Here is a 15,333-nt window from a genome sequence, read left to right on the forward strand (position 1 = left end):
CTTCAAACAGCAGCAAACACACCTCCACCCGGAGTGAGGATACTGGCATTTGTGCACAACTTCGTATATGATACCACACTCCACCAACTGTCCCTACTGTCCACAGAGAGATTCACAGCTGTATTGACAGATGACAGGAGGAGGGGAGGCTGGCAATAATGACAAATAAAGACGGTTGAGATTGGTAAACCTTAAATTACCATCCATTCATAATGTGCATACGTTTATACACAGTCATTGTCAAGGTGATGGTTTATCACCTGCAAGAGCATCTGGAAAATGAGTAGAATTACATCTGTCTTTCACAGCTGTGGTCTGACAGTGAGCATATATCACGCATTCATTACATATGAAGGACATTACAGCAGTAACACCACTGCTTCAGCAGCTGCGCTTTACTGTATTTTCTCTCTGCCGCCTTCCCTGAACCATTCAGCCAGATGCAGACTCCGCTGTGCTGCACAGACGACTTAATGATTTGGATGGAAGCCCTCCTCCTGGCTTTTAAGCTGTCTCTCTGTATGACATGCTGTTTCATCATTACTTTCTGCATAAAAAGTTACTGCCTGCTGTGATCTGACTTGCAGACGAGCAGGGACATTCGTTTTTATACATTATGGTAAATTGAGTAGAACAGTTTTAGATATAGATGCTGTTTGTGGTTTGCGCTGCGTGTCCAAAAGGTTAAGAACAACCCTGATTCCAAAAAAGTGTTGGCGAGCCCATGTAGTATCATGGTTCATACCCACAACATGTTACACCTGTTTACCTGTGGAATGTTCCAAACAGGAACTTTCCCAGTGTGTTGTTGCTCCTGCCCCAAATTGTTTGAAACGTGCTGTTGCATCGAATTCAGAGTAATTCAGATATTTACAAAAATCAATGAACGTGATGAGGTAAATTTACATGGCGTCCCAACTCTTTTGGAATCTGGGTTGTACAGTACAAAGAAACGTCTTTCTGCAGGAGAAAAACATCACAATGCAAAATAAAAGCCTCTCTCTCTCTCTCTCTGTCTGTCTCTCAGGCCACAGCTGGTGGAGATGGATGTCATTCTGCGCTCTCTGTTCGCTCTGACCTACATACACAGAAGGTTCCTTGCAAAACAAGATATCCACTGTATGAAAAAAAGGTGACACCTACTGCTGACATGATTAAACGAGCGCTGGCACGAAAGCAAAAACAGCCGCTGGAACTAAATCAAAGACTTGGGGTGTCTTAAGGCTTTTGAAAAACAGCACGATTTTCAGGTCACATTTTATTGTTTTAAATAGTTATGTGGCAGATATTAAAATAACCAAAATCCCTCTTTGCTTGATGTCAGGCTAAAAATGGGTCTGGAGCTGGTCCCACAGGGAATTAGTCGCTGTAACGCTGGAAGTGGAACATCCTGTTCCCATTGTCACCATGAAAAATCTGAGTTGAATTATCACCATTCATTTTACCTGCCTCTCATGAAGTCAGGAATAGCGGGGAGGCTATTGTGCGAAGGAATAACTGGATGGTACAAAGGAGCAACATAGAAAACGTGTCACATCTCCTCCTGACTACTCAGTGTGTGTTTAATGTGGGCCATATTATTTGTTCTTCTCCCTTTGTGGATAAAAACAAAGTCCTCAACAAGGCACAAAGGAAGTAGCTCTGACATCGTCTGCTCTGCGTTACGCACTCTCCACCTGTTGATCTTTTAGCTCCCCCGTCATTGCTCTGTTGCCATGGAGACCCTAGAAGAGGAATGGGGGCATAGCAATGAAATTGGGCCTCGTAGTAGGAGGCGACACCGGACATGTATCATCGCTGTCCTCCCACCGGCTTCGTCCCCGAAGTGGAAGCCACGACGGTGAAGACACTGAACACATTCGAAAGACGGCAAGAGGGGGGAGAGAGACGGGAAGAAGGATGATGTGAAGTGACAACACCAAGATATGATTGGTGGACTTTCTTCATCACCTGACCTCCTCCCATCATAGTCTCAAGAGGTTTGCTGTCTCACAATTAATGTAAATATGGGTCATAATAACCTACTTGCACAATCAACCTATAATTAGTAATAATAGTATAAATAGTTATTTTTAATGAAAATAACACAAAGGAGAGTAAACAGTGCATTTGTTGGGGACTATTTTCAGCTGCAGATTAATACACATTTGGTGCTCTCAGTATTTCCAGCAGCAGGGTGGTGTATGTGTATAGTGACTCAAGATAAACTGCATGGTAATAAAGGAACAAATCGAGCATTATTGAATATTTTGTCCATTTATCTTATGAATTACTGGACTTACTTGCCTGAAACCTTTTAAGCATTCTTATGCCAAGCAGCCTTGTTGTTGTTGTGTTCACAGAGTGTTTCAAGCTCTAAATAGTGCCCCCCAAATTCAAAACATACAAAAAAAAAAAAAAACAGAAGCTTTCTGTTGATGTGTTTAATTGGGGTTGAATTAACAAACTCACCATATGTTTAATTTGGCCTCTTTAAATGTATTAATTGGCAAAGGGACATTTAGAAAAAATAGAAAAAAACGTTTGCTTTTATTGTTAAATGCATGTTTTTTAATACCTCATTTTAATCAATCACCCCTGATTCTGTTTTCCAAGCTCTAATTAGCTTATTTTAGTCCAAGACCAAGATGTTGTTAAAGACACACATCACAGGACGGAGCTCACATTAAAGCGAGTCAGCATGTCTCCTCAGATCTGTTGTCATTATCCAGTTCTCTCATCTGAGCTCCATATTTGTCAAAAACAAACAACAGGTAGTATTGGATTACAGCTTATTCTTGAAAAGTTTCAAAGTTTTAATGAACTGCTGTGAACGTCTAAAGAGCCAAAAGAGGGCCAAATCATAAACGCGCAAAGCCCCCACTGACAACCAGCGACGGACGGCTGATCAATGAGGACTGATGTGATCAGAGTGGAGCCGTTGGAGGCGGACGAATCAGCGGGAGACGAAGCTCCAGACAGGATCGATTCCTCCCGCCTGAGAGATCGACTCTCCCCCACAGCTCAAACTGGAGTTCAACGCTGCTCACGTTGAATATTAACATTTAAAACCAGCACAGACGCTGACTGCCTTTATGAAGACAGAAGCTGGAAAGAAGCCGAGCTCATTAAACCAAAATGCGTCCGTTTACGACATTATGGAGAAAATGTGAAAGAAAAGCTTAAATTTGAAAGTATTATTGATCTGATCTGAATTATTGATCTCAAATAAAAACATAACCAAATTATTAAGAAGTGCATGAAAGGTTTTTAACCCAAGTGTAATTAAATGTGAGAACACTGAACCTTCTGTTTTAGTGTTAGATAATGTAACTAAGCAGAAAACATATGACGCAATGCTACAAATGTTACTAATTGACTTGAGCATTTGGAGTTCAGCGTGTACGCTCGTGTTAGCACCTTCCTTCCACTACAGTTAATATTGCTTTTTAGAAAAATCCAATTTGAGGTGAACTTGTTCATTATTTACTTTTTGATGAATACATTTCTGGCACAATCCCCGACAGACAGACGCATTTTCCACAGCGCCTCTGCTATCAACTGGCAGACAGGCCCAGCTGTTAATACGAGCTAATCTCTGTGTCTAACGCCTGAGGCTGGTGTGCGCCTCGCTCCTCTCTGTCGGAGGTGCTCGACTGGTCCTGAAGGGATTTTTTTTTTGGGGGGGGGGGGGGGTAAGCTGGCATTTATTGTCTGCAGCTAACAGAGGATGTTCACGACACACACCACTACACACACACACATACACACACACAAGTAGCTTTCTGGCTCGTCTCCCAGTTGGCTTCATTAAATAACATATTGTCAGATCAACTTAACTGACAAGTTGCGTTTGTCTGAGGGGGGAGACAGCAGGAGTCACTTCTGCATCTGTTACTGAGGAAAGAAGAAGGGCAACAGAGCAGAGGATGACACACACACCAGCTCTGCTGTCAGCCCCTCCTGCACACAGTCAAACACACTCCTGGATGGATCAGAGTCTGCATTGTGTCTAATGGATTTGCCTCTTTCGCTGACCCCTGACCAGCCATCTCTGCTCTCCTCACCATGACTATAACTTGGACCCTGACCTCAACCATGTAGGCCACCCACTCAGGGATGCCCCACCCACGGGTTGTTTTTTCCTTCATTAACATGAAGCATTCATGTTCAGATCTGAGGAGGAGGTCATGATGTATTGCCAGAACTCAATATTGTATTCAAAGATTGTGCCTTATCCACTAACTGCAATGAATGAACGCCGGTCAGGTTTTTTCTCAGGTCTTCACATATCCTGGAGCAAGTGCATGAGAGACTTGCTTCGGCTGAACCGGCTGACTTCCTGCTATTTAGAAGCAAACACGCACTGAACAATAGAGACGCTCAGCGCAGGAGTTTCAGAACGAATCAGCGCTGAACGTCGACCCATATGAACGGTGACGCGTTCACTTACCGTTGCAAATGCCCAAGTGAATTTCAACGGAGATGCTTAGCTTAGGGAAAAACTTACAAACTGCACAGTCAGTGACTACGAATCTTTGAACGCAACTGAACGAAGTGATGCAAATTAGCTAAATCATTCATGATTTCCATCTTGCACACACACACACACACACACACACCTCCCTGCTGCCACATAAACTCATTACGTTGCCAACAACAACAAGGCGAGTCATTCGAAGCGAGTATAATCATGTGTCAGAGTAGAGGGTTATTATGGGGGTGAATTGCTGCTGAGTAAGAGCTGCTCTGCCCTTTTTGACATTATACTGTCGATGGTGACACAACTTGCTGCTCCATTAAGATATAAATAGCAACAAGGGCAGACAAAAAGCAATAAAAAAGCACCTAAACTAAACCACTGGGAGAAATGTAATGACTTCCTTTCTATCCAGGACAGAGAGGGAAGTTTCACCGCCAGACTCTGGGAAAATTAAAGAGCCAATGACGCAGAGATAAGAGCCCTCTTCATGATGAGTGGTGGCGATAAAATAAGAAATATGGGCTGCAGATATGTGAGCAGTCAGGAGTGTCTGAAAAATGCAGCAACTGATTAGACTGTAGTTAAGGAAGCAAGAATAAAGAAGCAGAGATGAATCATGACTGTAGTCAGATTTATTATGTTTACGCAGTGGCTGGCGGAGTCGTGTGTACACGTTACTCAAAATGAATTCTGGGCTGTAACCAATTGTCTTGCCTTCCCTGGTCTTATGGTTAGATAATACACACAACCCCGATTCCAAAAAAGTTGGGACGCTGTGTAAATCCGAAATAAAACAGAATGTGATCCACAAATGTCAACCTCATGGTGGCGCTAGAGGAAAAGTCAAGGCATTACCGAAGCCAGAGAGATTCTGCGACTGGGGACAATGATTGTCTGCACAAAATGTTACAGCAAACCGTTCAATAATTGTTGAACTAGACTAGAATTTATATTTGAGTGTGGACCAACTGACCGGCATTGCCATCCCCAGAACATCGATGCTAGCGTCGCTAAAAATGCAAATATTTGACCTGGTCATATACATCAACCAAAGCCAAATCCAATATATGACTTTCAGCAGCCTTAATGGACCCATGGATGACTGCGGCGATCGACGCGTAGAGCATGTGCACTTGGTGTTGCTCCGCTCATGTCCGCCACAAACCTGTATCATCCATATGAATCAGACCTCACTAATCCATCATACCACCACCTCCTCACTCGCGTCCCACAGATCTAAAGGCCAGGTGATGTGTGATATGGAAATGAAGTGATTGGCCACGAGCCCTCCTGTTCAAAGGCGGCACAGTCCGCCTCGTAACATCTGAGGACATCAACATGAATAGCAACGATAGCTCAGTGATAATAGCTCAAAGGAGTCTCTCTTTTGCCGATGGGAAGCTGCTGTATCAAAGGTACTGGCAGGGTTATAAGCAGCCTGTTACCAAAGTAACATCCCCGCTTTCATCAAACCATCAGTAAGTGATTACATGAGGATGCACACCTTTCCCCCTGCAAACGATGCAACCGTTTATCTGTTTACCATCGGTTCTCCGAGTTGACTGTGAGAACTGCTACAATTAACTCACACGCTCACAAGGTCTCTCAGAATCTAAAAGACACATTTTCCACCATGCTTCAGATGCACTGCTTTAATGACCCCACATCCCTTCCTTTCTGTGGTCTCACACTCGAAAAAACTCCACATGTTAAGCCCCACTAAAGGTGCATCGTCAGGCACTGGTTTATATTGTGGGGTGTAATGAACATTGTAGCCTCTAGGGGATGCTAGTGTGTATATTTCAAGACCATTTACAGTGACTTCGATAACAGTACTGAGATATTTTGAGTGCAACAATGTGAGGAAGAGGAAGAGAAGACTGAAAAAAAAGAAAAGAATATAATAATAAGTAAGGAGACATAAAGGAGAATGACATTTATTATTACCCTTATCATATCACAGTAATTATAGTCTTTTCAAGGACACTCTATTTTCACAGTGATAATATGGTGCTAGTGTTGCATAGCCACATCCCCACTCTTTGTTTCAGCTGGCTGAACTCTTTATCATTCTGGCGGGAAAAAAAGGTTTTGGCTTGTTTGTACTGTAAACCAATCACAATCGTATCGGCGCAATGCGCACATTTTCACTTAGTCGATTGATCAGCAACAAATTTGACAATCGGTGAATTCTTCAAGGGATTTATCCAGCAAAAATGTTTCCGGTTCCTGTGTTTCAAATGTGAGGATTTGCTGCTTTGCTGCTTTGATTAAACTGAATATTTTTGGGGAACACCAGCTCAGGCCCTATGGATGATTTTCTGAACAACACAATTCACTGAGGTCAACAGAAGTGCTTCACTAAATACTGCACTAAAAATAAGTCTTTCTGAAGAAAGAGGATAATAAAGTCCACTGATTCACACACACACACACACACACACACACACACACACACACACACACACATATATATAATACTGAACCATATTCCTCGTGGCTGCTATCTCCCCTCTGACTAACAAGCCAGGGATATCAAAGAGACCAAAGGCTGGTGATGAGCTTTGAGCTCTGCTTAATTGGATGCAGCTCAGGCTGTATCTGTAGCAGCGGAGTGAATGGCCCTGGGAGACAAAAGCTGACCGACACACACACACACACACACACACACACACACACACACACACACACACACACACACACACACACAGAAACTCCTTTTCTCACAATTACCACGACAGCTTCAGGACTCAGCTTTGTTTACTTTCACTAAGTCCTGTCAGGAAGTGGATTTCTTTAACGTAATAGCTCGCGCGTGGCACGACTGTCACATCCAGCCTGACTGGAAGAGGAAACATGTCTTATGTCCTTACCAAACGAATGTCACTTTCTACTTGACAGTTTTTAAACTGCCTGGATTAAAAGTGAAAGAATTTGGGATGTAAATGGCAAGATTGTCGCTTGCATTTCCACCTCTAACATCTAATTAACATCTTTAGTATGTCGCTGAGTGTTGTGAAAATAAAATATCTGCCAAGTGCGAGATCATTTAACTTTCTTCCAATGTAAATCAACGTATTTATATATATGAAGTGCATCCAGCTCTTTGATACTGGTGCAGTGCATCGTATGTCAGCATATTGACAAAGTTAGTCTGGCTCCGTCAAAAGGTAACAAAATCTGCCTATAAGCACCTCTCAAGCTCACTGATTAACATTAACACATTAACAACAGAAGCATCAACATGATGTTTTACTCTTGGAAGTGACCACAACTGGCCAAGAGATAGTCTGGCACAAAACCCTGAGTTTGCTGAATATTAATCTGAAAACAGCAGATGGCTATATTATCTTAGCATAAAACCTGGAAGCGGGTCAAACATCTAGCCTGGCTCTGTCCAAAGGTTAAAAATATCCAGCTATGCTAACTGAGACTATTTCTTGGCTGAAAGCGGTGACTTCCTGAAGTCTTGTCATCACTGTGAGATTGTTTCAGGACAAAACTGTTCCTGGTCAGGAAATAATCCCAAACGTAACCTCTCTAAAACCGAATGGGGATTATGCCGTTTTATACTTACACGTTTTTGTAAATGAGCTTTAACTTGTTAATTAGTGAGTTTTAGAGATGCTTGTAGGCAGATTTTGTTACCTTTGGACAGAGCCAGTCAAGCTGTTTCCCCACGTTTCCAGTCTTTATGTTACTATGAGATAAACAGTGACTGATTCATATTTACCATACAGAGACGAGAGTATCAGTCTTCTCATGTAGCTCTCAGCAAAAAACGCGAATAATCGTCTTTCGCCAAAAATCAGACTACTCGTGCTCTTACGTAGAGTCACTGCTGGTGTCTGGAAATCACAGTGAGAAGCCTGAAGATGTAAAATGTGCTAATAAAACTGTGAAACCGAGCAACGTGTGAGCGAGAAAGCAGCATCACATGTTGAGAGAGGGAACAGCGATGGCAAAACTCTCACCTGAGATCTAAAATTCATCATCACACGGATCAAAAAGCCTCCGGTCCATCACCGCTCTGACACGCTCTGTGCGAGCTTATTGAGTTAAGGCAGAACTATCTGCTGCAGAAACAGATAAATTACTTCAGCGGCTCCTTAGAGATATTGCCTCTTTCACCACATTCATTCCCGCATCCCCTTTCCAAATAACAGCAAAATAAAAATTACACCCTGCGTTCATAATGCCGGGGCTGTAAACCTCACTTCATATAGCTGAGCAACCCAGCAAGAGCTCCCTGGACTTGCTTCATGACGGACGGCTGTTTTGCGCTGCCACAGCCTTATTGTGTTGTCGAGCAAGTTACCAAATCCATCAGGGCGACACAACAGGCCTTTCAATAATGAATAAGATCGAGAGCGAGAGGCTAATAACTCAAAGAAAGGCCGGTGGCAGTGAATTCCAACAGGACAGCTTACAGGCCGCCGTCCAGAAAAGGTGCAGGCTGATATTAAAAGTTTAACAAGTACAGTGCGTTTGTTTTCCCCTGGTGCCGGCTGCTGGGGCTTGCATTTGGCTGCTTTGATTCCTGCAGTGTAAAACACAGCCGGGGAGGGGGGCGAAGTCACAAAGCAGGATTAGCAACATAGCCAGATAATTTAAAAAAAAAATGGTGCAAAATATCCTGAAACCAACAGGCATGACCGTGTTTTAATGCTAAACCTTCTATTGGAGTTTAATTTTACAGATTCTGCTTGTTTGTTTTTTTTTTTGCTTTAATCCTGCTTTGTTTTGTTTGACACACAATCTGAGAAAAAAGAAGAGAGTGGGAGCGAAGAGGGCGAGTACATGACACTCATCTACAACATTATTTCTTCAGGTCTTCACTCTCTTCAAGAAGAGCTCCACAGCTTTCTTCCCCTCACTCCCCTCTCGGTTTTCAGTCATCCTCTCTCTCTCTTTCTTTAATCCTTCCCTCTCAACTCATTTCACCTCCTTCTTTGCCCCTATCTCTTTCTTCGATCTCTCCTCCTTCTCCTCTCTCACTGGACCATCTGTGTTGTGACGCATGTGGAGGACAGGGGACGCAAACCAGCACTGAGCTCAGCCAATCAGGTCATTTACCAAATCTCAATTGACTGCTGCTCCAGTTTCCATGGAGAAGAAACAACCAGCGGGAGAGGACGGAGGAAAAAATCAATGAGTCCCTCTCAGGGCCCGGCTCGGGGCCCGTGCCGGACCTGAGATTTGGCGCATAAGAAGGATAAAGCTTGAGTGAATGTTGTTCTTTCAGGATTTCAGAGCAGAAGAGAACTGTGGGCACCATGATAAAGGAGCATTTTTCCTCTTTGCATGAAAGATATGAAAATCCCCCCCCCCCACTCCCCCCGCCACTTCTGCATGCATTGTCCAGCCTCCGCTCAGGCTGTGTGACAACACCGTCCTCTGTGGTTTGTGTGGAGCAGGGCGCAGTGAAGCAGGCTGCAGAGGTAGCAAACTGCAGCTGCTTTCTATTCTGGGGCTTGAAACCGGGACAGCCAAGGAGACTGTGATCAGGTCCCTGGCTGAATGCTCCACTAAAGGGCTTCAGTCCTGACTGCGCGCCACCAGCGTGCTCACCTGTGCATCCCCCTCCACCGTCATGCATACCTGCATGCATACACAAGATAAGCCATGGCAATGCATGTGTACCCACATGTAAACACAAGGGGGGATGTGGCTGCCACCTGTTGGTGATTCTGCTAAAACTCACCCAGTCACCTTGCCATTTCCCCTCAGAGGTGCTGCAGCAGACTCATTTATCCTCTGTGCTGCTGGCGGATGCTCTCTTTCACCCGTCTGACTCAGAGGCCTGGCTGCTTATTGAGCCTATTGCTACTGAGGCTCAGACACAGTCCATTTGTTGTAAAGCTCACATGAAGAGCAGGTTAAGGTGGAGATCAGTAAAGTAAAATAAAAGAGGGCTGCTTCAGAACTTTGAATGTCCTTGAATAGGTGAGAGTAAAACAGTACAGTAGGTAGGTAGGTCAGCTTCAGGGACATGTAAAATAATGGCTGCATGGAGCCAGTTTATCTCTATTAAACATCACCCTTGTCCTCTCTTAGATTCACAAATCAAATCCAGCTGAAACAATCCTGCCTCGTCTTTGTGCGTTTGCTGGGGTCTCCTGATCTGACATTACACACACCTGAAGGACAGATGGGGAACATTTTGCAAACTTCCATCAAAACAAAAATGTTCAATAAATTCATTTGCAGACAAAGTCTAAATGTGATGAATGGAAGAAGGTCATGTGATGCAGCTGAAAGCTCGGAAAAAGCTGGACCTCGGACGCTCAAATCTATTTTGTATTTGGTTCAGTATTGAGTGCATTACATTGGGTAAAGACTGATATTCCAGTGATTCTATCATGCAAATCAGTATTCAGAGACAGACAGCATTGCTCTGGCACCAGCGTCACCCAGATGGACATAAATAACTTTAAGAGATGTGGTGGAATCTGCAACAGAGCAACACTCATCTAATTCATGACTGTCCAGATGTTCCAGTTAATGAATGCAGTGTGGTGATTGGCCTGACCATCAGTATCCCAGATGTTAATAGCTTCACCCACACTTTTCATCTTAGTACACATGCAAATTAGAGCCCAGCATGGAAATACATTCAACACTGTCACAGGAACTGCTGAAACTTATACTTATACAAATACTTTTGGTTTGCATGGACGCAAAAACAAAACTGACAAATAAGCGCGATGTCCACAATATGCAACAACCTGCCCAGTACATGGACATACTCACTCTCTCTCACACACACACACACGCACACACACACAAATCTATAGTCTTTACTCGCATCTCACTGCTGCCGCTCTTTCCTCCTGTTGCCACAGCAACGCAGCACTCATCTCCCTGTCTCACTGACTGCATGCTCCCTTTAAAAAGAAAAAAAAAAACGTCCAACAGCAGGGACGCACTCACACATACCGTCATCTGTACTGTAAGGAAAAGCATGCATAAAAACACAGATGCAGTCTGATTACACACAGCATCCAAGGTGAGCCCTGATTGGCTTCAGCAGGAGGATGATGGGTAGTAATAGTTGCTAATTAATAGGGGGGGACAATTGATTCAAAAACAAAAAGAAACACCAAACAAATAATTCCTACACAAAGACAAACAATAAACAAAAGCTTTATAAAGTAATCAACAGATGGACCGTGAACCTGTTTTCTCTGCATGGTGCAGTTTTAATGAAGCCCAAACAACTAAATTAACACACAGACAACCGTCAGAGCGACCACTTCTTAGTCCTGTACTGCATGTTCACTCAGATATAAAAGACGGTCAGGCACACACACACAGACTGCCCAGTATCACATGCTCATACCTCACAGTTGCGTCCGGTGAAGCCTTGGCTGCATGTACAGGTGTACTCCCAGGTGTCCTCTGGCCCGCCGGCGGACGGCAGGGCCAGGCAGAAGCCCCCGTTGAGGCAGGGCCGGCCTTCGCAGGGGTCCGGACGAGGTGTGGCCTGGGTCGGGGTGGGCTCGGCAGGGGCCGGGGTGTCCGGGGCCAGCTGGAAGGACGAGGGGACGGCCCCGATGCTGCTGCCGCTGCCGCTGCTCAGGAGCAGGAGGAGGAGAAGCAGGGGGGGTGCGAAGCTCCGTGCAATCTGTGTGGGACGGCAGCAGGGAACTGCCGGCACACTGCACACACTCATCCTCATCCCGATCCTCTTCCTCCGGTTTCTTCTCCTTTCTTTTTTGTTGTTGTTGTTGTTGTTGTGTGTCTTTCTCCTCTTTCCTCAGAGCTCACTCTGCTGCTGCTGTTAATGCTGGCCGGGCTCAGCAGTAACTGAGGTGTGTGTGTGTGTGTGTGTGAGAGAGAGAGAGAGAGAGAGGAGGAGGAGGAGGAGGAGGAGGCTGTTAGGATGTAGAGCCGGAGCTGTATGCAGGCAGAATGACTGAAAGCAGACTGGCTGATGGTGTGGAGGCTGAGGCAGAGAAGGTAGGGATGCGGGAGGAGAGGGGGAGGGCTCTCCGTTCTTATTTGTCTCCGAGTCACAGTGACGATGATAGCTGACGACATACACCGCCCCTACACACCCCCCACCACCACCTGCATACACACTCCCTCTCTCTCTCCTGGCATCTCTCACATACACACTGAGAGGAGTAGCAGGAGAAGCTCTGCACCCTCCTCATTCAGAGTCTCATCATCCATAACCTCTCCTTGAAGCCTGGCTTTCAAGGAGGGAGGGAGGGAGGAGGCTGTAGTCGGGGAAGACGGAGGAAAAGGAGGAGCAGAAGGAGGGGTGCTGGTGGTGGTGGTGGTGGAGAAAATCCTCATCAGCTTTGCCATAAGATTAGCTGCTTTCCAGTGATAACAGGCAGCATTACCACAGGGGAGATGACGCTCTCCCTAAAACAGCAGACTCATGCTGATGGAGGGAGTCAACGTGGTTACAAAAACAAAAACTTCTGTCCGAAATTATTCACAGAACAGGGTCAGAAAGGTCAGAGATCAACCTGCGTCCATTCACCAGCGTCTTATCATGTGATTCAGACTCCTGGATCACAAAACAATGATCTGACTCGTTGTGGGCATGAACGTGAGGACGGACAGACATGTTCAGGGTTGAGAGCTGTTAAGAGTTGCATACATTGACTTCACTTGTGTCTGTTCTGTAGTCTGTTGCACGTTTGCAAGAGACGTTTACGTGTTCACAAATACGAATCATTATGGATTCTGTTTTGGGGTGGATTTTCCCTCGAGTACACTAAGTCCCTAATCTGATGCAACGCTTCTTTGTTAGCAGTCCTGCAGTGGGTGGTCACAGAGTCTTTTTCTGACTGAAAAACCTCTTGTACATCAACGGTTTTTCAAGGTTGTTTAGGGGCATCGTGTTAAACCAGTTGCTGGCACTAGTGCTGGTCTGAGAAAATTGCTCAAGTGAGTTTGGGCATTCACAATGCAGGGATGGAGGGTTTTATAATAGATGATATAGTGTTGCATTATGAGAGCATTTCTGAAGCTATATTTAAAGGATAGTTCACAAATGTGTTTAAGAAAGAGGTGCCCGTGCGAACATTGAAATGGTTTCTGCTGTAATCGTTCCTCCTGTTCATACTGGCCATAAAAAGATCCTTTCTTAACATGCCTCCAAAATTTCCTCTCTGTGTTTCACTGTCCCTCTGCTGGGCTGCAGTGGAGGGACAGTAACACAAAGAGGGAATTTTGTACTATTGATTTAATTGACTGCTAAAGCCTCATGTTAGCTTCAGATATACTGTATAAATGCTTTTTAATGGCCAGTATGAACAGGAGGAATTGAATACAGCAAGCAGAAACTGTTTTAATGTGTTAATATTAATTAACATTGCACTGACAGACTGAAAACTGTGAGTCCATCCTTTAAACAAGGGATTAAAAGTCAGGATCTTTTTCTCTCACAAGTTTCTATAAACTTATTTCATGGACATGTAGTATGAAATCACAGGAGTTTGGTGTCCTATTCACTTTAAGCCATGACTGAAAATATTGGCATCCTTGAAGCGAACGACTCATTCTGCTTTGTCCTTTTTTGTTTTGTGTCACTGCGTAGTACCACGCTGAGCACGGAGAAAAGAAAAAAAAAGCAGGGAATTGTCAGAGGAGGTCAGACAGAAGATTGTAGCCAAACACGGACGATCTCAAGGCTGCAAGAGGTCCGAGAGGTCGTCTGCAGAGACCTGGTCGTTTCTGTGTCCACCCTGTGGGACACCATCAAAAAGTTAAAGGCCCAGCGTACTGTTCCCAAATCCCCTGGAACAGGCCGCAAGAGAAAAGCTGACCAATGATTCCAGCGAAGGATTGTTTGAATCAGGGGCAAAAATATCCACAGTGCAGGCATTGTGGTTGCACAGGGGCCTGTGGAGTGGGGGGCCCGTAGAGAGACCAGGCCCCAGATCCGGTTTCCCACCTTTGAAATATGCCTGTGTTCAATGAAGAACTCCCACTGAATTAAAAATGGTTCATTTGCACTAGTGATATGCAAAAGTTTGGTCAAAATGTCTGCTGCAGTCAGTTGTCTTTTCAACGTTTCAAGCAAGATAAGTGTATTATTTTTGATTTGTTCAGTTTCAGAAGGAAAAAAAAAACGAGCACCATAAAAAAAAGTTTGGGCAGAACTGAAAAAATGATACAATCAGAATCAAAAGCAAGTTTGTGTACTAAGAACGATGAAATAAAGAATTGTTGATACCAAATACCTTTAGTTTAAACTTATTTTAGAGACAGCTGCAAGGGTGTTAACAATTTCAACCAGGACCACCGGCTGAGCAGAGGCCAACACCGATCCCTTACCTTCTTTTCAATATGACAAAGTTTTAGCCATCCTCGGCCTCATTTTCTGTGTCACAATCTCAGTGCTTTGTGTGATCTTCACAACCTTTTTACATGTTTCACAGAGGGTTTTGTCCCAATACAAAACTCTGCTGGTTGTTAACGAGATGTCGGCCTTACACTCGGGCCTCAAATCATTTCCATAATGAATCCTCCTGTGATCCAATGAATCTGTCACCTCAGCTCAGTGAACACAGGTACCACAGCAGAGCACAAACTCAGAGCCTGTTGCTGGTTGTGCTAATGAGCAACACACAGCATATAGACCACTGGGGCTCTGTAGGAGAGACTGAGCATGTTTTTGGTTGTCTACAATGAAAAGGAACAGAATTAGAGAGAAACCAAAGAAGTTTTCAGTGAACATCATCTCAGAGAAAATGGGTCAGTCACTGTGTAGCAAGTTATTTCAACACCTACAAGCATCTTATTACCATTAAATCCAAGGCTAAGCTTTCCTCTTGTTAGTAAGAGTTTGGGAACAGTTTAGAGGCTGAGAGTGGTGTCAAATCCCGCTGAGATCTAAAGAGCAGCAT

At 44.3% G+C, this 15,333-nt stretch overlaps 1 protein-coding gene across 1 annotated transcript in view; it reads right to left on the bottom strand.

Moving 5' to 3' along the window:
- Nucleotides 1-12,143, bottom strand: part of dner (delta/notch-like EGF repeat containing) — a 61,213-nt gene extending 49,070 nt beyond the window's left edge. Inside the window, exon 1 of the mRNA XM_041941248.1 lies at nucleotides 11,805-12,143. Coding sequence (XP_041797182.1) covers nucleotides 11,805-12,143 — 339 coding nt within the window. The remainder of the gene's footprint in view (nucleotides 1-11,804) is intronic.
- Between the last annotated feature and the right edge of the window lie 3,190 nt (nucleotides 12,144-15,333).

The sequence above is a fragment of the Chelmon rostratus genome, chromosome 7, assembly GCF_017976325.1.
Source record: "Chelmon rostratus isolate fCheRos1 chromosome 7, fCheRos1.pri, whole genome shotgun sequence".
Taxonomy (NCBI): domain Eukaryota; kingdom Metazoa; phylum Chordata; class Actinopteri; order Chaetodontiformes; family Chaetodontidae; genus Chelmon; species Chelmon rostratus.